Genomic DNA, 23,443 nt, shown 5'->3' with positions numbered 1-23,443 from the left:
AAATGAAAGACTTAAGTAACTTTTTTATTAAACCACATGATGAAGGTATCAAACATTAAAAATAATAAGAAAGATGGAAACTAAAGAAATAGTCAAATAAGGGGAGTGCCCAAATAAGTTATGACCAGAACCATATGACAGAATTTTATGATGTAAATAATTATGTTTTCAAAGACTGTTAATGATATGAAGTAGTACTCATGTTAAGTTGAAAAGCGGTATTTAAAACTCTATGGTGTAATCCCTATTTTATAAAGGATGTTCTATATCTCAGCGCATATATACATGAGGGCATAAAATGTAATTGCGTGTATATATTAGACGTACAGAACCAAGGCAGGAAGGAAACAGACCCACATATGATCTGTGATCATCTCTCCTTGGTGAACTAGTTTTTATTTTCTTTTATAGAAACATCTATATTTATTTTACAAATTTTCTGCATGTATTTTCATGTTCTGAGAGAAAGTGATAGAGTGGATTAAAAAATAAAATACAAACTCAGAAGTCCTCATCAAGAGTTGCAAACGCTGTTCTCGTGGGGAGTAAAAAGGAGGATGGGATCATTTATTACTGCAAGGTGAAGTTAGAAATTTATCCTCAGGACCTCAGGCCTTAAAGGAACCCTCTGCAGGCTCCTTTCTAAAAGTGGCTCCTTGAAAGAACCCCACCCACCCCGCGATGACCTGGGTCAGCTTGGCTGGTGCCTCCTAAGGAATAGCAGATGCTTTAATTTTGCTGTGTTTCCCCTATTACAATCCAAGGTGCCGCAAGGACAAGAACTCTACACAGAGCTGTCCCCAGGTGATGGCCTCCACCCTTGTTTCGCCATGGCAGGCTCCTTCTCTGGGTGGAAAGGCAATGGCAGCAGCCAGAGAGGGAAACATAACACACCCAGGTGCCTGTGTGGAGCAGCTTGTCTAGTCACAGTCTAAAACCTTCGGGCAAATGATTTCTTATTTAGAAAGAAAAATAATATTGCAAAGATTCTTAGGCTATTGGCACATTCTGTTGCTAACTTTAGGAGGGGGTGGGGTTGCAGAATTGGCTGTGATAGAGGAAGATGAGGAATGGGCCGAGGCATCTGAAAGGAGAGGTAGGCAAGGAGAGCGGGAAAGGAGGCTCAATTTATACCTGGTATCTAGGTCATGCTGACTTGCTGGGAGCCAGGGGCTTAGTGTGGATGGTGAGGCAAACGCAGAACTGGACGTGGCTCGGGACAGTGCTTCTCGGATTTTAACGTGCACACAAATTGCTGGGGGTCTCATTAAAACACAGCTTCTGATTCAGTCTGTCTGGGGGCAGTCCTGAGAGTCTGCATTGCTAACAAGTTCCCAGGTGATACTGATGCTGCTGGGCCACAGACCACACTTGAGAAGTGATGGCTTCAGAGATGGAGGAGACAAAAAAGCTGGGAGTGGGTGAGAGGAATGTGGTTTACCTCATTGCCTGGGCATGCAAGGCCGGCTGGGATTCTCTAGTGATGGGAGAAATTGTTTGATCAAGTGGGAGGCTATCTGCTTACAGCCAGTAGTACGTGGGAAGCCATATGGTGTGGTGGACAGAAGATCAGGATTTTGAGTCTTGTCAACATGGGTGTGAATCCCAAGGAGCTTGCTGTTTATCTTGTAGGGGATGGGGAGGCTTTGGAGGGTTTAAGCTTCTACTGGTCAACAACTTCCTTGACCTGGCTAAGAGCCTCGTTCGTGCTTGAGATATGGCCAGGCCATCAGTGGAAATGGCCCATTGCCACCATCCTGGCCAGGCTGAGGGATGACTCCTGCCCAGAACCACTTGCCCAGAAAGAGAAGGGTTGGAAAGGCCAGACGTCTAGCTGTGGTCAGGGTACACACTCAACCCTCAGGGCCCCTTCCGTAATGAGGTCTACTTCCTGGCCTATGTTATCCGTGCCTTACATCCTCCATGGACCAGTGGTATCTGCATCACCTTGTTAGAAACACAGAATCTTTGACTCCATCTCAGACCTGAATCCGAGTCCTCATTTTCACAAGATCACCAGTGATGTGTGTGCACACTTAAATTTGAGAAGCACTGCCATACAAAACTCTTCTGCTGGCACACTTCGATCCAGGGAAAGGAACTCAATTAACGAATTAAATGAATACTTACACAGCCTTCCTATGGGCAGGGCACCGTTCTGAGCACATTTCCAATATTAACTCTTCTAATAACCTGTCAATCACATTATTACATTCTCCTCTTGCCTGTTGCCTGTGTCAGGGCCACCCTGCAATGTCTAAGAAGGTGGCAGGCACCCTGTCACATGGAGTCCCTACAGTGGTCTGGCCAGTTGGGAGTTGACTGGAGCCTCTTTCTGGGACTCAGCAAAAACCAGAGCCTAGTGTGGGAGGGGAAAGATTTGCACGCGAGGGAGCACACTATCTGGAATAGTCCTTTGTAAGTATTTTGGAAAGCTTTCTGGGCTCTAATTGCATTCCAGAAATGGGGTTAATAGATTGGCTTCCATCTTCTCTCCAACCTCCACGGGGAGGGAAAAAGTTGTTGTTTCCAAGCTCAGATCATGCCTAAAGGGTGAGTCTCCGGAGGGGAGGACTGGATGGGGCCTTTCCAGCACCTCACTCTCAGGGTGTGGGACTTTTTGCTGTGTCGATTGGTGGTTTAAAGCTTGGACTCTGGAGAAAGACTTCCTTGGATCAAGTCTGCTGTGTCCTGCCCATTGCTAGTGGTATGGACCTTGGATAAATTGCTTAACATCTCTGTGCCTCGGTGTCCCATCTGTAAAAGGGGGACATAAAGTACCTATATACAGATATATGGTGAGGATAGAATGAATTAATACACGTAGTGTACTTAGAAGCTCTCAATTAATGTTACCTGTCTTTGTGGTGGTTCTGTCCCAAGTCATACTCAACTTCCCCTTCTCCTTCTTCCAGACAGGGCTGGGTGGCTCTTCTATTCAATAGGGGCAGAACCAAGCTGGGGGATTCCAGGAATGGCCCAAAACTTGAGGAGGGGATTGGCAGGTCTTCTAGGGGCGAGAGGGAGTAAAGGCTGTATTAGTTTCCTATTGCTGCCTAACAAAGTACCACAGTTTTGTGGTTTCAAACAACATGAATTCCCTACGTTACAATTCTGGAGGTCAGAAGTCTGCAGTGGGCGTCATTTGGCTAAAATTGAGGTGTCAGCAGGGCTGAGTTCCTTCTGGAGGCTCTAGGGGAGAATTCATTTCATTGTCTTTTCCATTTTGTAGAGGCTGCCTGTATTCCTCGGTTCATGAGCCCTTCCTCAAGCTTCAAGGCCAGCAGCCTAGCATCTGCCCATCTATCTTGCAGCACTTGAACCTCTGCTTCAGTCATAATCTCTCCTCTCTGACTCTCACTTCCCTGCCTCTGTCTTTCACCTATAAAGACCCTGGTTATTACAGTGGGATCACCTGGATAATTCAAACTAACCTCCTCCTCATTTTATAATTTTTTTTTAAGATTTTATTTTTCCTTTTTCTCCCAAAGACCCCCGGTACATAGTTGTGTATTTTTAGTTGTGGGTCCTTCAAGTTGTGGCATGTGGGACGCCGCCGCAGCATGGCTTGATGAGTGGTGCCATGTCCGTGCCCAGGATTAGAACCGGCGAAACCCTGGGCCACCGAAGTGGGGTGTGTGAACTTAACCACTCGGCCCCAGGGCTGGTTCCTCATTTTACAATTCTTAATCATATCTGCAAAATTTCTTTTGCCATGTAAAGTAACGTTCATAAGTTTAGGAAATTAAGACGTGGATATATTTGGCAGAGGGACATTATTTTGCCTAACACAAGGGCCAAAGAGATTCAGCAGCAGTTTACTTTGCTGAGTAAATGAAGAAAGCCCTTGTTAGTGCTCACAAGGGGTTGATAAGAAGCTCTTGGTAATCAGAGGGCACTACCATTATTGGGGGCATTCATCTGTGCCAAGCCCTGCTGTGGGTGCTCCCATGGTTTTTACCACTTAATTTGCATACTAGCCCATTTTATAAGTGAGGAAACAGAAGTTGGGAGAGATGGGGTCATTTCTTTAGCAGCAGGACTGGTGTTTGAACTCAAATGCGTCTGATTGGAAGGTCCATCCTTTTCCCACCACATCGGGCATTTTATTCAGAGTAAATTGAGCCCAGTGAGGCGTGCCCATTCAGAAGGCTTAACGTCTTCAATGGAATCCATTTCTACAAATATCGCTTGAATATTTCTACAGCTGGGAACTGGCCAGAAGAGAATTTGGCAATAGCCTTTGGAGTTTCATTACCCAGTGCAGGAAAGGGCATCAGGAGCCCCTTAGGGAGGAAGCCTCTGTTTGCTCTGGGCCCCCCTTGGCCTCATCTCAGAGTTCCATGATTTCCAAGACCCAGAAACCCTATGCCTGCACTGCCTGGCCCAGCTTGACGCCCAGCCCAGGGTAGGAGGCTTTCAGCTAAATAAATGAGAGCATCTTATAGCATGCAAACCACTCCACAAAATCAATTCTATGCCTCTGGCCAGAGAGCTTTTGGTATGAAGAGTATTGGAAGAGTTCATGAATAATGGAGATCGCACTAAATGGCCAGGGAGAGAGAAACATGGTTTGGTGAAAGTGCTCTTTTGTTATCACAGCCCTTGGAAGTGGAACATTCAAAAGGACAAACAAACTTGGGTAAAGACCCTCCTGGATGGGGTCATGGGCAAGGCGACAAGTTCCAGGGGTGACTGTGATGAAGCCGCTCTTGTACTGGCAGGAGGCAGTGCTTGCTCCATAGGAACCGTGGAACATCCCTGTATGGCTTCTGCTGGAAGCAGCTCTGGGAGATTCCAGTGAGCAAATGGCTGGCAGAAATGACAGAGAAGCAAACATCTCTTTAATCTGAGAAAGAGCTTTCCGGTAACTAGAGCTGCCCAAGAATGGAATGGGCCAACATCAAGAGCAGTGAGCTTCCTGTCTTCAGAATTATTTAAGGAGAGGTCCCATAGAAAGCTGCTAGCAAGCCTAGAGGATCGTCTGCTGCAACCTTGAAGTCCCTCACTTGTGGGTGCGAGGAAGGCCTCATTAGCCTCTAAGCTCGCATTTGATTGGCTTGTTTTACCCGTAGAAGTCTCCCAGTTATTGCTGGGAGTCCCCAGGTGTTTCACACATACTCAGATCAGCCCTTCCATGTTCTTTTGAATCACTCTGCTTGTTGATATCACCTGCCTACCAGCGGCTTGAGGAAGGCACCTCATGCCCATCACTGCTCTGGTGCACACCATGATGATACCGCTGATTGCCAAATGTCTCTGTACCAGACGCACTGTATTCTCAAAGAATGGGAAGAAGGCAGTAGTGTGTGGGTAAATAGTTAATAGCTGGCTCTCCAGATAAAAAGAAAGGCTCTGATTTGTAGTGTTTTCCAAGTTCCTTGGTGTAAATACTCCCACCATGCCTGATTGCCAGCCAGCAACTTATAGTCAACTGATTTGCAAAATTCCTGAAATTTTGACAATTGATTCTCCTAAACTGGTGCCCATTGGCTCCAGCATACCACGGGCGGAAGTCTTCCATCTCTATTTGTCATTCAGCGTCCCTGCTGCTTGTGACCAGAATGCATTCTGAAAGCAGCCACTTAGCTTCCGCTTGTGGTACTCTTATCCATAGGGGACCAGACCAAAGTTCTTAGGGCAGGCTGGGGGATTGTGTGCTCTCTTAACTTCTTCCTTCACCCCACAGCACAATGTTTTCCTGAATCTAGGCATCCGAATGCTAACTCACCTTTTCAGGAGGAACCTTCACACATGCACATCACTTGTTCAAATAGGTATCTTGTAGAATCTCCAGATTCTACTCCAATTTCAGTTTAAGTTTAGCTGATTCCTCAAAGTGGTTGATCATCAGAATTTCATGGAGAGCCTTAAAAATACACAGAATCCCAGGCTGCCCCTTCCTCCTGAGATTCTGATTTGGTAGATAAGGTGTCGGGCCTGGAAATCTGTAATTTTCAAAATTTCCCTGGGTTATTCTAACAATGAGGCATGTTTGACGGTCACCGTGCTTCACTGCTTTGAGAAGGAGGTTAGTTAGAGAGCATAACTTTTTTTTTTGTTTTATTTTTTATTGAAGTTATGATAGCTTACAACCTTGTGAAATTTCAGTTGTGCATTATTATTTGTCAGTCATTTTGTAGGTGCACCACTTCACCCTTTGTGCCCCCCCCCCCCCCAGCTTTCCCCTGGTGTTTATCTTCCACGTGTGAGTGGAGTCATACAGAGATTGTCTTTCTCTATCTGGCTTATTTTGCTTAACATAATACACTCAAGGTCCATCCATGTTGTTGTGAATGGGACGATTTTATCCTTTTTTATGGCTGAGTAGTATTCCATTGTATATGTATACCATATCTTCTTTATCCAATCATCAATTGATGGGCACTTAGGTTGCTTCCACGTCTTGCTATTGTGAATAATGCTGCAATGAACATAGGTGTGCCTGGGAGAGAGCATAACTTTTAATAACCCTTCCAGAAGAGTCAGAGCCATGAAATTTGCTTCCCGGTGGGGGTGATGTCCTAAGGAGGGAAGCAGTGAATCCGAGGGATGTGACTGTACCTTCTTTCTGCCTGCAGCAGAGCGGGCTTAGAAAGCCAGTGGTGCACATACCACAATCCCAAGAAAGCGGCTAAGCAGGAGAGTGACAACTGCCTAAGTTAAGTAGCTCTGAACCATGTGGTCATTATAACCATCACCCAATCACCCAGTGCCATTGGGCTGTGGCTGGACTATTCTGGAGTTTTGCTAAGCCTGCCCTTCTCTTTCATGCTTTCTCCTGAATTCTCCTCTACACCTTGGATCCCTGCTGCAAAGCTTGCTGCTCAGAGTCGGGCCTTGTGTACTGGGTTTCTCCAGAGGGCAGAGGGAATTTCTGCTCAGCCTGACCTAAAAGAACAAACTCAGAGACAGGCAAAAGAAGATAGAAAGGGCAAAAGAACCAAGGTGGCTGTAGTGGGAAGAGAGAAGGAGGGTCCATGAAACATCACTGACATATATAGTCTACTTTCGATAAAAGGGGACACATTCATTTTGTTTGTTTTCCTGCCTTGGTTACCATAATTCATATAGGATGCTTTGTAATGGAAATGAAATCAGTTGTTGTCCTGGCCATCGTAGCTGGAGCTGGGGACTGTCATGAACTAAAAGGCAGATGGCCTGGGGTGAAGGAATTTGGTTCTGCTCAACAGAGGTGCTCTGTAGCTGGTGGTATCAAACCAACCTCACTGTCTTCTCTCTCTGGGAAGTAAAAATGTAGAGTGGACAATGAGGGTGGGCTTCTCAGCTTGGGGAGTCCCAGGTGCTTCTGTGCTCCTTCCTGGTGGCTGTGAACCCTCCTTGTCCCCAGAGCCGGGAGAAATGAGACTTGGGACAACTGTACCAATTGCCCTCTGACGTTGTAGCCTGAGGACTCACAACAAAACCCTCATTGCTGTGATCTGTGGGCTCTATTTCTGCCCTGGGCCCTGAGGAAATTGACTGAATGACTGGATCTCCACTTCCAGTTTTAATTCATCATGCAAGAATCAGGATGCCGAACATGATGCTCTCGGACTCCCCAAATATCACAGTGCCTGAGGGCATGTTTGCCTGGACTGGGGCGAGGGGGGAGTCTGAATTGTTTCAGAGACTTCACCCAAAGTGACGACAGGGGCTGCCGTGAGCAAGGAGAGTTAGAACAGCACGGTATACTACTGTGCACAGGAAGTACTGCCTACAGGAAGAAAGGCTTAGGGCTGGGAGTGGGGATAAATCATGAATGGAACCTGGATAAGACTCACTAGCCATCTGTCTCAGCAACGTGGAGCCTCAGTCGTTCTGCCTCTGATCCCGCCCTTCTCTGAATTCCAGCATGTTCTGTGCCGTATACACTGGCATTGATTACCTGGGATCTCCTACTGGGTTCACACTGATGCCTCCTGAAAGACTAATGCATGGTTTACATGACCTCTAAGGTCTCTTCCATCCTTCTAATTTCTAAATTTGCTGCCAAGACCTTGGAGTGGGGGGGAATAGGTTTTCTATGTCATTGTTATCTCTCCCAGTGAGGTGTCCTCTCAACAGGGGTTACTGGAGAAATACGGGGTTTACTGGAGAAAAACTGCATCCAGCTGGCCTCCTGCCTCTCCAGAGAACAAAGACACAGACACAGAGCCCATGTCTGCCAGCCTCGGGGCTCATCTGTTACCTATCCCTGCAGATTACACTGGTGAACTTTGGATGACTGCAGAAGCCCATCCCAGGTTAAACTTTAAGCAACTGGTAAAGTGGACATGAGATGCACGTTTCATTCAAAGGATCCTGGAACCTAACAGCTTGGCTCTGGGCACATAGTGTCAAGAGGGCTTGGGAGATCTGAGAGACAGTTTGCAGAGGGACTCAAGTAGAGAACAGGAGGGTTATCAGCAGTAAGAGGGAGTTATGGTGGACAGAATACAGAAACACCTGAGAGTGAGGTCAAAGACACTGGCCTGAGAGTCAGCAGCTTACACTAACTCGGTGGCCTGGGATAAGTCACATACATTCTCCAGACCTCAGGATCCTCATAAATAAATTTTTGATTTTATATTGTTGAGACTATCAGTTTCTTTTATTTTTTATTTAAATCAGAGTCATAAATGTCCCACTCTCAAGAAATTCACCCACGGATTTGTATTAGTTCTGTGGTTATATTTGTTTTATTTTACACTGAGATCTATAAAGTTAAAAATGACATGGAATTATGGATGCATTTTATTTTTTCTTTTCAAATGGCTATCCAGTTGTCCCAACATCCTTTATTAAAAATTCTGTATCTCCCCCAGTCATGTGAAGTACAACTTTAATCATAGGACAAATGTTCTCTGTATATGTTTCTTTTTATACTTTCTATTCTATTCCATATTTCTGTCTATTCTTGTGCTGGTATTAATTGTGTTAATTGTCAAGTTTCCCTAGATGCTTTAATATCCAAGAGGGCTATCCATCTTCTATTTTTGCCTCTTGTTTTTAGGACTTTCATGATGTTTTAGTCCGTTTGGGCTGCTACAACAAAAATACCATAGACTGGGTGACATAAACAACAGAAATTTATTTCTCACAGTTCTGTAGGCTGGGAAGTCTACAATCAAGGCACACCAGATTCTGCGTCTGGTGAGGGCGCGCTTCCTGGTTCATAGATGGCTGTCTTTTCTCTGTGTCCTTACATGGCAGAAGGAGCGAGGGAACTCTCTGGGGTCTCTTTTATAAGGGCACTACTCCCATTCACGAAGGCTCTACCTGCATGATCTAATCGCCTGCCAAATGCCCCATCTCCTAATTCCACTCCACCAATCAGGTCGGCCAGTGCTCTGTAGGGGAGGAGCCAATAGGAGATAGAGAGAGGCTCTGGAAATGTTGCTCCAAGACTCTGCCATGGTGGAGAGGGGTGTGAAAACTGCTGAAACATGGACAGGGGGCTGAGGGTTCCCTCCTAAAATGGTTGTGCCTGTGGTGATGAAAATGACAATTATACTATTGTGAACCGCTTGGGCTTGATTTGCAAGTCTGGCGACTGGATGGCTCCAGGAAACCTATTGGAAGAATGCCCTTTCTGATATCTGTCAGAAATAATCTGCCATGTTTCCACTCACTTCGAATGATCTGAATATCCGTTCCTGTTGAAGGTTGTGAAAGTCAAGAGCAGAACATCTGGAACTTTATAGTGCCAGATGCCCAAGAATACATAATAAGTTAGTGATTTTGATAAAAAGGAACAGGATGCCTGTTTTTGGAATGCTTATCCCCGGGGGAAGATGGACTTTTTTCCTCTCCGACACTCTCCTCTTCTGGCCCTCACCACTGCATGGGGGCTTCCACACTGATATTGCTGCTGGCCATTTCTTCCCACTCCACTCCTTTTGCACATGCACACGGCCTCCTTAGAATCAGAGAGAAGCAGAAGCCAGCGAATAGCTGGGGTTGCAGCCAGTCCAGGGGGCCAGTTTGAAGATGGAACAATGAGTTTACCTAGAAAACATCAAGGGACTGTTTTCAAAGGAGCCGTGTAGGAGGCTGAGTTGCTGCTTCTTTGCCCTGATGGTAAAATAGATAAGAGATTAGTGATGTGTGTAATTACAGAACTTGAAGGTTTGAATTCTTTTCCCACTCTAAGCTGAGATGGCTGCTTCTAGTTATTGCCTGAGCACTTTAGGCCTCCTTGAAGATGGTTATACAAAAGAATATAATCTCAAAGAGGCCTATGAAGTGGGACATCCAAGGAGAAAGAGAGTTACATCTTGAAGCTTTATGGTCCCGGTGCAGGTCCTTTAATTGAGGAGTGAGTCAAGCAGAAAACTGGGGAAAGAGCATCTGATGGCTGAGGGAACAGTATGTGCAAAGACCACAGGACAAGAGAACACAGCTTATTACAGGCTTGTCAAGAAGACCTGGGAGGGCAGTGGTTCTCAACCTCCATTCATTAGAATCATTCAGTATGTTTTAAAAACACAGACATCCCAGCACCCCTGCCCTTGGTATTTTGTATTGACTTTGAGGCTTTCTGGTTGCTTCACTGAAAATAATATTGTTGCTACTGCTATTGTTGTGAAGAAATATTTGGTTTTTGAACTTTTGCTCAACCAAATCCCATTAGCTCAAGAAGTTAAGACCCTCTCTGGAGAGTCTGTGTGGGGATAATGAGAGGATACGGCCTTTAAAGAGGTTGTTCTCTCCTGGGAGATCCAATAGGAAAACAGCTGGGCCTCCTTGGGGTCAATAATCTTCAGACATCTGAAGCTGCTGAAACATGGCGGCTGCCCATCTTGGAGAGGGAAACCATCTTCGTGAGCAAAATCTTGGCTGAGGCACAAAGAGTTCCTGTCTGTTAAGTGAACACGGGCTAATGCAGGGATCAGGCGAGAAAGGTCAGAGATGTGTGAAATTGGCAGTAGCTTTGAATATGAAAAAAGGTGTCAAATAATAAAGTAAGTGGTGGCAAAGCTTTTCTTCCTTGCTCTGAGTCCTGACTCCATCTTTTTTCCCTTTGGGCATAGAGTATCCTTGATTGCCTCTCCATTTCCTTTTTCTCCCTCCTCCAATCAAAAGCTAGCTCGGGGAAACCATCGAACTCTTTCACTCTAAGGTGTTGTGGCAGATGGCAGCAACACTATCTCCCATTCCACACGTTCTTCTTACACGTTAACTTCGACTCTCCCCCCACTGAGTGGTGGCGACTGTGTCCTCTCCTCTTGAACATGGGTGGACCTTTTTGACTGCCTCAAACTCTATTGAGTGTGATGGAAATGACAGCACGTGACTCTGAGGCTAAGTCAAAAATATGCCATGTGCTTCTAACTTCTTATTTGGAGACACTCATGCTTGGAACCCAGTTGCCGTTTTGTAAGAAAGCTCACATAAGCCTAGTCAGAGAGATCCCATGGAGAAACTATATGTAGGTGTTCCAGTCAACAGCCTTGCTGAAGTCTCAGCCAAGAGCCAGGATTAACCACCGGATATGTGAGTGTAGACACATCCAGTTGATTCCAGCTGCTAGCCATTTAGTCACTCCTGGCCTCCAAGTCTTATTTGAGGCCCCAAACATTGTGAAGTAGAGACAAGCTGGCCTTGCTCTGTCTGCTCCAAATTTCTGACTCACTTAATTCAGGTCGCTACTCAAATAATACCTCCTTGGAGAGGACTTCCCTGACCACCTTTGTCTAAAATGATATTTTTTTGCTGAGATGTAACAGACATATTACATTATATTCATTTCAGGTGTACAACATAATTTGGTATTTGTATATATTGCTAAATGATCACCACATTAAGTCTAGTTAACTTCTGTCACCACACACAGTTACAATTTTTTTTTTTTCTTATGGTGAGAACTTTTAAGATCTACTTTCTGAGCAACTTCAAACATACAACACAGTATTATTAACTATGGTCACCATGGTGTGCATTACACCCTAGGACTTATTTATTGTATAACTGGAGGTCTGTACCTTTTGACCACCTTCACTCATTTTGCTCTAAAGTGGTATTGATTATGTTCTATCCTCTCCCTTTTTTCCTTCATAGCACTTATCTGATAAAAATATTTGTTGGTTTGTTGGTTTTCATTGCATGCCTCCCACAACGGAATGTAAACTCCATAATGATAGGACATTGGTACTTAGAAAAGTGCCTACACATATTAGACAGGTATCTGTGCAATAAATACTTGTGGAGTGAATAAAACTTGACAATTATGCTATTAGTTCATTCTCCCAGAGTCATGTCAGACACCATTAAGCAACCCAGCCCTCTTTGCCCTGGAGCCTGGATTATGCCTCAGAATAACTCACAACACAATCATGCATTACTGATCTGAGTTAGCAGATGAAATGAAACCTGTTTTCCATACCTGGTCTATAGCATTAACTTTGGCGTGTTCATTTATTGTCTTGTTGTGATTACTATGTGGGTGTGTCCAACCGGATACCAGAGGCTCTCTGGGGCTACAGGCTGAGTCTCACACTGTAACTGGCAAGTAGTGGAAGTTCAAAAAGTCCTAGCTGTGTTGAAATGATTTGTGAAAATCTTCAGATCAACCCTTTGGCAAGGTGGAAGGACTAGATCAACCTATGATCATGAGGCTTCCCAAGATAAGAGGTGAATAATTTGCATCGCGCTAGTAGAAGAAATTCCCAAGACTAAATGAAATGAAGCTACTTCCTGGCAAAAAATACTAGATGAGAAAGTCAATTCTGATCCCAGAGATTTGGGGTTACAAGGTGTTCAATATGTTCAAACCTCTGTGCGATTTGAAAAGTGGGCCTTTTTCACCTTTCCTACCACAAAGTATTGCAGACCTTGATTTGCATCATCAGCTTGCATATGGTATGATGGTGGTCAAATGGAATTTCTTCAGGGCCAGGCCTAGAAGCAGGGTCAAGCTTGGGGTGAGGGAGAGGGTGGGATAGGAAGGCGACAGCTGGAATGCATCTCTCCAGATCTGAAGAGCAAAGGGATCCTGTTATCAGATTTTGCTGGGAATGGGTGGCCTGTTTTTGGAGAAATGAGATCTGGAATTTAACCTGGAAGGCCCTGACTTTTGGGGTCAGGACACTCTCGATAGAAGCATGTTTTCATGTCTGTCATCTGAGGCCCTCGCTCCTAACCAGTGTTTTTAAGAGGGGAGAGATATACCCTAATTGTTTATGAATGCAATCATTTCTGCTTTAGGATATGGATAGTCAAGAAGGGCAATCTCACTGAAACTGAGTGACGAATGTCATTTTTGGAAAGAGCTAGTTTCAACAAAGATTACCATCACACATAGAGACATCATTCACCCCTATTACCAATATATCCACCCCTCAGAGACAACCCAAACTATGAAAAGAAAACAAAAAGATACCCCACGGGGATGAGCTCAGATGTTTACTCCCTCCGCCCTCCCTCAGCAAGTCACGAGAGGATATATCTGTCAATAAATCCACTCTCTTCTCCACGGAATTGTCTGAATAAAACCAGAAAAATGATCCAAGGGGAGACACTGCCCTATGGCTGCAGCTGGCAGGGTTGCTCAGCATCTGGGCAGTTGGAGGAATGCTCTGTTAATTTATTAAAGCTAGGAATCAGGCTTAGATTCCAGTGCTTAGGCTCTGAGCAACAACTTGACTTTAGGTCCTGTAGCAGGCTCAATAAACATCAGGCAATGTGGGCCAGCCCAGTAGCATAGTGGTTAAGTTTGGCACTTTTGGTGGCCCAGGTTCATGGGTTGGATCGGGTGTGAACCTACACCAATCATCAGCCACGCTGTGGCGGTGACCCACATACAAAATAGAGGAAGATTGGCACAGATTTTAGCTCAGGGCGAATCTTTCTCAAGCAAAAAGAGGAAGATTGGCAACAATTGTTAACTCAGGGCCAATCTTTCTCAACAACAACAACAAAGAGTAAATAAAAAAATAAAGTGTTTACAAAAAAATCAGGCAGTGAACACTGTGGAAGTTGGCAGTTGGTACTGAAATAAAAAATTTAAGAAGTTTGCCTAATCTTTAGTCTTTGATCATCTCTCCTGGACTGATTCTGTGTGCGTGTAGGAAGATGGTAGGGGTATCGAGGGAGAATCAGACTTGTCATCTTGGGCCCTTTTCAGAAATTACTTGAATCTATAAAATGCTGTGTGGTAGACATTTGTTTAGGTTCAAGTAAATCATTCTCTAATTTGTTTTGGACCATCTAGGGAAAATTCAGTAATGCCCTTTCAAATATGGTCTTGTGTACATTTTGGGGGAGGATGATTATGTTGGAGATCCTGTAATTTTGAAACTCAATCAAGACGAACTTATCTTTTGATGTTCTTCAAACTGATTTCAGAAGCTTTTTGACTTAGAAGCAAAAGAGGAGGCAACGTTTTCCATCCATATTTACTCATCAGCGCACAAAACTTCCGCCAGTGTGCCCTATCAAATAGTCCAGGCTGTTTTTCAGAATTTCAAAATAGAGGTTAGTGGGCAGATCAATCTGTGCTCCTCCCGGATGCCTTGGGGTCCTCTTCTATATTCTTCTACTTACCTTTAACAGCCCACGCCTGGGACTCGCCTTGGAGGATTTCCTGCCTGCTACTGGAGCCGCTTCTCCCAACTCACCAAAGCCAGAGAGCCTAAAATGCCCGGAGCGTACACTTATCCCTCCATCTCCCCTGCCGGGAACACTTCGCCTTTGACCACTGGTGCAGGAATGTGAAACCAGCTCTGAGGTGTCGCTTATACTCCGGAGCCTGCCTGGGACCAGGCTGAGAGTGGGACTGTCTGACCGTGCTCCCGCTTGGCTTCTCACCTTCCTGCTTCCTTCCCTTTCCCCTGGTGGTCTCAACTAAGGGCACTTTCTAAATGAATCACTGGCCGTGAGTCTTCATCTGCAGGTCTGCTTCTGCACAACCCATTACCTTCCCCATAAAGTAAGGTCATGAGAACTGAGTGAGGTAAATGAATATAAAGCTTTTATCATAGTGTTTGGCCACAATGTATACTCAAAAATGTTAAATATTATTATCAAGGTTCTCACGTCAGTTTTTTTGACTCTGGAAGATTGGTGCCAAGACTTTGGATGTCAATCTGGTGAAGAAACACTTGAATAAGACTGAAAGAGCATGTGACAGTGCATCTTCACATACCAAGGCCGCACCACCCTGGTTATCTGTGCAAATGTAAGCAAAACGAGAACAAGGGGAGCCAGCAGTACAGAACTTGCTGGGGAGAGAGTACGCCTTATTAATATTATTTTTAAAAGATTGGTAAGCCCATTTCTCTAAAAGTTGGAAATTTTAGATGTTTGGCCATTTACTGCAACTACTTATTTTTAAAGAAATCTCTCTATATGTAAAGTGAAAGGCTATGTTGTTGGTGGTGGCAATGAGATCCAATGCATCTCAGTGGGGGGGGGGGCCAGGAGGGAAATCACAGTGACCTGAGCACCCTCCATCTAATGAATTAGACGGTATTGTTCTGATGTTTATCACCCAGAGTGGGAAACCAGGAGAAAGGGAAGTTTTATATTCACATTGGTATGATTCTACAGAATTCAAGAGTCATAAAGAATCTGAAAAGCTCTGAGACAGTTTAAACAATCTATAGAATTTGTTACTTTTCCTTTAGACTTCACATGTGAAGTAATAAAATTAGAAGGAGACCTTTAAGGCATGTGTACAAGCTCACTGGGGATTTTTCTTTCTTTCTTTTTTTGCCGAGGAAGATTCTCCTTGAGCTAACATCTGAGCCAATCTCCCTCTATTTTGTATGTGGGGCACTGCCACAGCGTGGCCCGAGTCGTGTATGAGTGGTGTAGGTCCATGCCGGGGAACCGAACCCAGGCTGCTGAAGCAGAGTGTGCCAAACTTAGGCACTAGGCCACAGGGCTGGCCCAACTAGGAATTTTTTGAAGGCAGAAAATCATAAATCTTAATATTTAAGGGGGTTTTGAGAGGTCATCTTGTCCTCTCACCTTTCATGAGGGTCAGATGATGCAAAATGCCAAGGCCAGATGGGATGGACTAACTTATTCCAATATCTGACAATGTTCACCATCAGGAAAGCCTCTTTCAGCTTCTCAGGTGGCCCCTCGTTTCTCTGTCAGGGGACAGCCAGTCTTTGGGCTGGGCTGGAGCCTTTCATATTCTTTGTGACTCTTGAATTCTGTAGAATCATGTTAACTTAGTGCTGGGAGCAAGGAAGGATTTTCATCACCGAGTCCAGTGTTCCCACACATGTCCTTCAGCTCAGGAGGCTTTGATTCTGTGTCTTGAGCCGGACCCGGCATCTGTTTTTAGATCCTGATCCCAGGGCATGTACAAGGAGTTTCACTGTAGTGCCTGGGAGTGGGAATTGCCTCATGGTTCTAGTGCCAGTGGAATGGGAGAGTGAAATGTGGTGGATGCTATATACAGAACACTGTGCAGCCACACGAATCAAAGGACTGGATGCTCTATTGTTTCATGGCTAGATTTTCAAAACAGCATGGCGTCCGAAAAGCAGATGTAACATCATTTGTGTAACAATCACACACATGAAACAACACTGTATATAAGGATATCCACACATTTAAAGACATATATTGAAAATGTTATGGGAGTGGATATTATGGAAGAAAGAAAAAATGAAAAAAGAGAAAGCATTGTACTGACTGAAGATGACAAAGCTAAGTACGGAGGAGCATTGAAGATTCTGGTTAACTAGACTCTTTGCATCCAATCTTCAAGAAAAATAAGAAAAAAAGATGACTAGAAGCAATAAAAAAGAAGGTGCTTCAAGTGAATCAGAAGCTCAGCCAAGCTTGGCCTCGGGGTGGTCCAGCGCATTCCACAGAGAATGGAGGCCCAGGGAGGAGGAAAGTCCTCTAGGAAAGTGCCATACTCTTTTCCATCCTCTCACCCCCTGCCTTTTCTCTCCAGCCTATTCTTTTTCTTTTACTTTTCCACAGCTTCTATTTCCTAATTCTTTAATCACTGCCGCGAAGCACTAAGTAGCAAGGTAGGTGCTCGGTTTAAGAGAATGCGGGAAAGGACCATGTTCTATCTTGTAATAAACAGTGTTGTCCTCTCTCTTGGATTTCACATCTTGGTAGTCAACATGCTTAGTATGCAGGTTCATTTACTGAGTGCTTACTACATGCCAGGCGCTGTGCCAAGTGCTTTACCTAAATCATCTCATTTAATCTGCACCAAAATTCAGTGAAAGCCGCTCACACGTTTTAGATGACTAAAGCTTAGAGAGATTGTGTATCTTTTCACATAACAGTTAATCTTAACATTCTGTGGGTATTATCACTCCATTTGGGACTACCATGAATCATCAAATCAAAAGGATGTTTCTTTTATCATACTGGGAGGGAATTAAAAAAATCCCAAACTTTGGTTGGCATCCAAGCAGAGAGAAATGAATCAAGTTCTTTCCTCATTGATTGCCTGCAAAATCTAACCATTCTTGTCTTTGTGATTGAGCGTGTATTCAGACTCAAAGAATTGAAATACTCCTTCTATGGGGCCACATTTGGGTATCACTCATTTCATCTACATTCTACTGGAAATCCATGTCACTAAGATAGTTTCTTCCTAGAGAAGTGATGAGCAACAGGAGTGATCGCTGGCAAGCCACTTCATGTCCCCTACTGCTGTTTCTAGCACTTCCATGTGTATGGATGTGCAACTGTATGATTGATAGGTTTCCACCCGAGAGTTATCTGCTCCTAAATTATTTCCATATTTTGTAGACTATAGTCTGTAAATATCTAGCTGATGAGGCACCTGCACATGAACCCAGCGGAAGAACATGCATCTAAATGGCCTAAGTAAAAATACCCAGTTTAGAGGCACCATCAACACAGGGTGGGATTTTCAAATGAAGGCAAAGGGAACAGCATTGCTTCTCCAGAAGCACTGCTTTTACAGGCGGTCACCAGTGTTGCCACAGCAGCGCCGTTTTTTCATGTTGCATGTATCACCTGCCACCTAACTGGAAATTCTAGAGAGCAAAGTCTTCATCTGAAAATCAATTAAGTCATGAGATATGAAGTAATGGCATAAATTCACATTTTGGGAGAAAAAGAGTACATCTGTGGCTCAGAGTGCTTAATTCAACTTCCCTGGCTTTGGGCTGTGGCCCTTCTCCTTCTTTTTCTCTTTTCTTTTTTAATTACCCTTAGCATTTTTTTTTTTTTTTTTTGCTTCGATAGGCTGCTTCTTGATTATTGACACACATGCACATGCACACACAACACAAACACATTCTCTCTGGCTAACTTTTAATGCTACATCTTTTATGCAATAGTCACTATATAGTTAGTCATTATATATTTATGATATATATAAATAATACAAATTATACTATATACACACAAAACACATACCCAATTCAAGACAAAACCTGGTAAATCTTCAGTTTGTAGAAGAGCATTCACTTCAGAAACGCTGCACTCATAAGTTTCCAAATTCAGGATTCATTTTGTTTTTTCCTCTGATTAGTAGAATTCATTCTACTTAGCCAATGTCACAGTGATGCAAAACTGAATTTTGACAACTGGTATACCATACAATGGGAGCAGGTGTGAAAAATAATCTTACGAACTTTGCAGTCTTACTTTTGAATGTCCATAATGAAAATACTTGAGTTACCTCCAAACCAGTGGGATTTGTGGTTCCTACAATGCCAATTTGGGTTGTTGAAATCCTTGATGATTTGCCAGGCGCTGCCCTAGGAGAAACTTAGACCAAGACTTCCTATAGGTAAGACTCCCCTGGCATGCATCATGTAAAAGATGCCATGATCTGGATCACCCATTTAACTGGTGTGGGAATGTGTTGAAAATCTGTCTTCTTTCTGTAGTTATTTTTTCTATTTGTCAACTTCTATCCATGGAGTTACAGGGAATTTGCCACTCAGAAAAGTCCCCCTGTGAGATCTCATTGGAGAGCCTCCGTCCCTCTGAGCTTGGAAGTCCAGAAACTGTTTACAGATTTTCCCAAAGACTTTCTCAGATCTGCTTCTGAAGAAAAGACTTATCTTCATGAGCCCACCAATATAACCTCCCACTTAATTTCACAAAATTGCCCAAACCCAGATTACAATAGGTCCATTAGGATAGAGAGATCATTTCTGTTATTTCCAAGGCTGTACCATGTCTAGTGACACAACCGTATTAGCTAAGAGCAGAGAGCCAGACTCCTCATTTACATCATGGCGCTGGAATCTCTGCTGGCAATACTGAAAACAAAGATGACAGTCATTCAAGCAGCCTTGTTACTGGAGCATACACAAGCCCCCATGACCTGGCATCTTTAAAGTTTTGATAGTTTTTTAAAAAGCTATTAAAATCACACACGATATGATGGTAGTCCTTAAAAAAAAAACTCAAGGCATTTTATAGCTAAACAATTTTATTGGCTTTCTGTGAAATAAAAAACACAAAACAAACCACCATGGTTAAAGGCCATAATCAGCATCAACCAAATGAGCCAGCCACTTGGTTACAGTAGCTGATAACAAACACTAGTGGATATTATTGCTTATACCCCAGGTTAATTTATATGTCCATTACGTTTGGCAAAGATTACAATCAAATGGGAGCTTTGGTTGTGTAAATTCAACCCTGACTACTCACTGAAAACTCAACTTCTACCATTTCATGATGGGATATACGCCAATTCTTCCTGAGTCTTGACATTTACCCTCTCATTCTATCTCTTTTCTCCTTCCATTAATGATTTACAACCTCATTGACCAAAAATTAACATAGATGCATTCATAATCATCTATCCCTACTCTTCCTTTGCACGAGAGGGTGATACCTATAGGGGCCTCTCCTAACTCATATCTGGTATGTATCCACTGTCAGTAATAAATGCCCATCTGTAATCTGGATAGATTTTCAAATGCATATGGCTGTCAACATTGGGGTTTGCACTCAACTGTCACTTTTCCAACTTCTGAAAGCTAGAAAAAAAACCCAACAGCCTTTAGCAGCAGCAAGTTGACCTCTCAATAGGAAAAGCCCTAGCGCCCGCCACACAACATTCCACGGCAGGTAAGGAGCTATGGCCTTCAAATGCTCTATACGAGTGCTGTAACATTTTAATTTACAGAGAAGCAATGATTGACTGCCGCTTGAAAGCTCCCCTGCTCAGTACTTTCTATTTTAACACTGAAAACTCAAGGACAAAGGTCAGAAGTAACTTACAATAGCACCATTTCTTAGACTCTTGGAATGAGATTCCTGTCTGCGTTGGAGAATTCAGGGACCCTAGACGACCCAGCCTCCAGCTTTGTGCTTTCACAGGCCCCGCTGAGTTTCAGCAAGGGGGGGTGTCTGCCTTAGCCTACTTCTGCAGCGACGTGAATTTTCCCTGGGAAGAGTTAAAAATACGTGTCTTACAAAGTGAAGTTGGCCGCAGGTGAGAGACCTGAGGAAGCCTGTTTCAGGTGGTGAGATGTGACAAGCCTGCAGACAACGGGACAGAGTCTGGGGACCCTTTCCCTTGCCCATCTCGATTCAAGTCCGTGGAGAATCTGCATGCAGAAGCATGGCAAGATCAAGGAACACTGAGACATAAACTCTAACACAGCAATCCAAACGCTAATGCTCGAACGGCATTTTTTGTATTCAGGTCCACCAGTGGGTTTGCCCTGGATAATGCTGGGGTTTAATAAGCCCTTCTAATGATTATAAAGATTATCCTCTTGAATCTAGATATTCTAAACAACAGAAGATTTGATATCACTATATTTTACATGGCACATATAACCATATAATTACTAGCACTTACACAGCAAATATCGTAAATACACATTCTTGGAGTTGACTTGGTAATTATACCGATGTTATTTGGCAGAACAAAGATTAAACCCTCTCTAGCTTGCACTTCGGGGAATTTCCTTCCAACCCTTTACTTCACAACAACAGGATAACCCTCTAATTATGTCATAATGCTTCGTGGTCACGGGCAAAGAGAAGCACAGGGCGACTTCATGGTTAATTTGTGGCCTGTAAAATAAAGTAATACATAGTATTTTCATTTCAACAAAATACAAGAGACCATATAAAAATATTTTCCAATTTGGAATTTGAAACATGAAAGCTGAATTTTTTTTTTCCTTTGTATAAAAAGAAACGAAAAAACAGGCTAGAGTTTATTAAGCCTTCTAACAAAAAATACACACGTAAGTGTAAGGAATGCAGTGAGCGTCAACTTCCCTTCTTGTCCAGGCTCGTTGATGGTGAGCTTGTGCTTTGATCCCCACAAAGATAAATGCACGACAGTGGAGGAAGATCAGTGCCTGAAACCTGAACTACAGCTTATCTCTAACAGGAAGACTAATTTTACAGTAGTGCTTTGAAAAGTGGTGGGTCACATGATCGATCTTTTATGTTTTTCCTCCTCAGGCAACTGCTGGAGATGAATTCCAGAAGCACCACTTTCTTCTTGAGTGATGTTTATTTAGTGCAATATCTTCCTTCTCTCTTTCCCTTTTCACACGCTGGTAGTGGTCTTCTTCCTTCAGGTACCACACAGGGGGCCAGCGGTGCCGCTCAAAGTATTCCTGGTTGTCTGCGGAAGGAAAGTGTGGAGGATGACACTTGCTGGTCACTGATCGCTTCTGTGTGCTCAGTTCTGTGCTTAAAGCTTCGCCTATATGATTATCTTATACATCCACTCAACAACCTGATGTGCAGGGACTATGATGAGGACCGTCTGCGGATTGTGACACTAAAGTTTTGAGAGATGGAATACTTGCCTAAAGTCATGCAGCTGGACACAGAGAACCTGAACCCAGGACCACTTGATTTCAGAGTGTAAGCTTGCTTGCTCCTAAGCATGCCTCCCCAGGCAAGGCTGAGCCAACGACCTTGCATGCTCTGCAGCAGGGCAGCCTGAATCCCCCTCCACCCAAATCCTCCGAGCATGAGGTTCTCCAAAGAGAATTCCCCACCTACAATTCCTTAGGTCATGTCACATGAACATGCGACCACCAGGCAAGTCACAAGGAATTCTCCATGAACTGCCTGCGCTCATGTTCCTTCTCAAGGGCACGGAGGGTAACACTTCTGTCAGAGGGGATGAGCTCTGGACAAATGGGGACCCCGCAGTCTCACCTGCAGATTTTGATTTGATTTCCTTGCGGAACTTGGAACAAACACTGTTGTAGTTGGTGCAGATGTGGTGCAAACACCAGGCGGCCAACTGGTGGGCATTGTGAAACTGCAAGGAAGTGACCAAAAAGGGATTAGACTTTATTTTCTAAAGTGGGGCTACAAAGAAATAGGAAGCCATTGTCGAGGTTAAACAAATAAAGGGCCCATATACTAATTCAGTAAACCTCTTGTTTTGACGGCAGTGTTTTGACTTTGGCCATGGTTCCAATGCCAGCCAAGTATAGCGTGTGGCACACCCCTCCTTGACCCTCTGTGATAGGTGCACCAAAAATACTCCCTGTATCAGATCAGAAGTTTAAAGTATGTCTTGCCCTCCCACCCTCCCCCACCACCTGGCCCTCTAGTGACCGTGGCCTCTGGAAGACACCAGCCAACAGCAGAAAGCAGCGATGTTGTTTCTGTTTAAGGAAGCCTAAGCAACAGAATATCCCGTGTCACATGTCAGAGCTCAGCTTGCTGGGGCCAAAGATCTGAAAGAGGAGACTGCGGACTGTGTGACTGTCCTATACCTGTCCTTTGGTTACATAAGAACAGGCGGGGTGGGGCAGGGCGGGAGGGATCCGAACACTCCACACCTCGTTTCTGAGCAGATGCTCAGGGAGGTGGCCCCTGAGGTAGCTGTGACCGAAAAAGACCTGATGCTCAACTATTGAGTCAGCTCCCCATTCCCTCCCCAAATTTGGCAGTATTTCCCCCACCCCTCACTCTCTCTGTCCATGCCCTTCTCAGACATACATTCTGTTGTTTGTTGCTCTTTAAGTTTCTTTGATCAGGTGAAACTCTGGAACCTACAGCGTGCTTCCTCTAGGGCTCACATCTCTGCCATGAACAAAGGCCAATAGAAAAGCCAAAGTTCTCAGAAACTAATTCAATTAACTCACTGAAAATCGCAACCCCAACATCATGGACAATTTTAGCTGGTGCTTTCAACTTCTTTTGATATTAGATCTCTTTCTGACAGTAAGATTAGGGCAGTCGTGTACTAGAGTTGGCTTGTACCTGCTCAAGAGGGTCACTTGTGAGCATTTCTTCGCTACTCTGAGTTCTGTGATATCAAGTTGTTAAAATTGGCTGGATGGGAGTATTTACACCATGGAAACTGGAAAATGCAACAGACCAGGGACCCACCTGCCCCCAAGCTGACTGTTACATACTTACCAGCACAGCACTGGGTTAGGGTTTAATGAATGAACTAAGGTATGGGAGACTCCATCCCACACTCTTCCTGCCAAGGCTCGTCAGGGCTTAGCAGTAATCATATTATTTCCTTGCAGGGTGTATGCGTGGG

At 44.1% G+C, this 23,443-nt stretch overlaps 1 protein-coding gene across 15 annotated transcripts in view; it reads right to left on the bottom strand.

The window, feature by feature from the left end:
* Nucleotides 1-19,363: 19,363 nt before the first annotated feature.
* Nucleotides 19,364-23,443, bottom strand: part of RHOBTB1 (Rho related BTB domain containing 1) — a 117,389-nt gene continuing 113,309 nt past the window's right edge. For all 15 annotated transcript variants that reach the window (XM_046653098.1, XM_046653100.1, XM_046653103.1 and 12 more), the window contains 2 exons: nt 22,096-22,201; nt 19,364-21,550 (listed from right to left, as the gene is read on the bottom strand). In XM_046653098.1, the coding sequence (XP_046509054.1) occupies nt 21,381-21,550; nt 22,096-22,201 (276 nt within the window). In that variant the 3' untranslated portion in view covers nt 19,364-21,380. The remainder of the gene's footprint in view (nt 21,551-22,095; nt 22,202-23,443) is intronic.

This window comes from Equus quagga, chromosome 2, assembly GCF_021613505.1.
Source record: "Equus quagga isolate Etosha38 chromosome 2, UCLA_HA_Equagga_1.0, whole genome shotgun sequence".
In the NCBI taxonomy this organism is placed as follows: domain Eukaryota; kingdom Metazoa; phylum Chordata; class Mammalia; order Perissodactyla; family Equidae; genus Equus; species Equus quagga.
The sequence above is the reverse complement of the archived record's forward strand: the minus strand, read 5'-3'. Positions and strand labels throughout refer to the sequence as shown.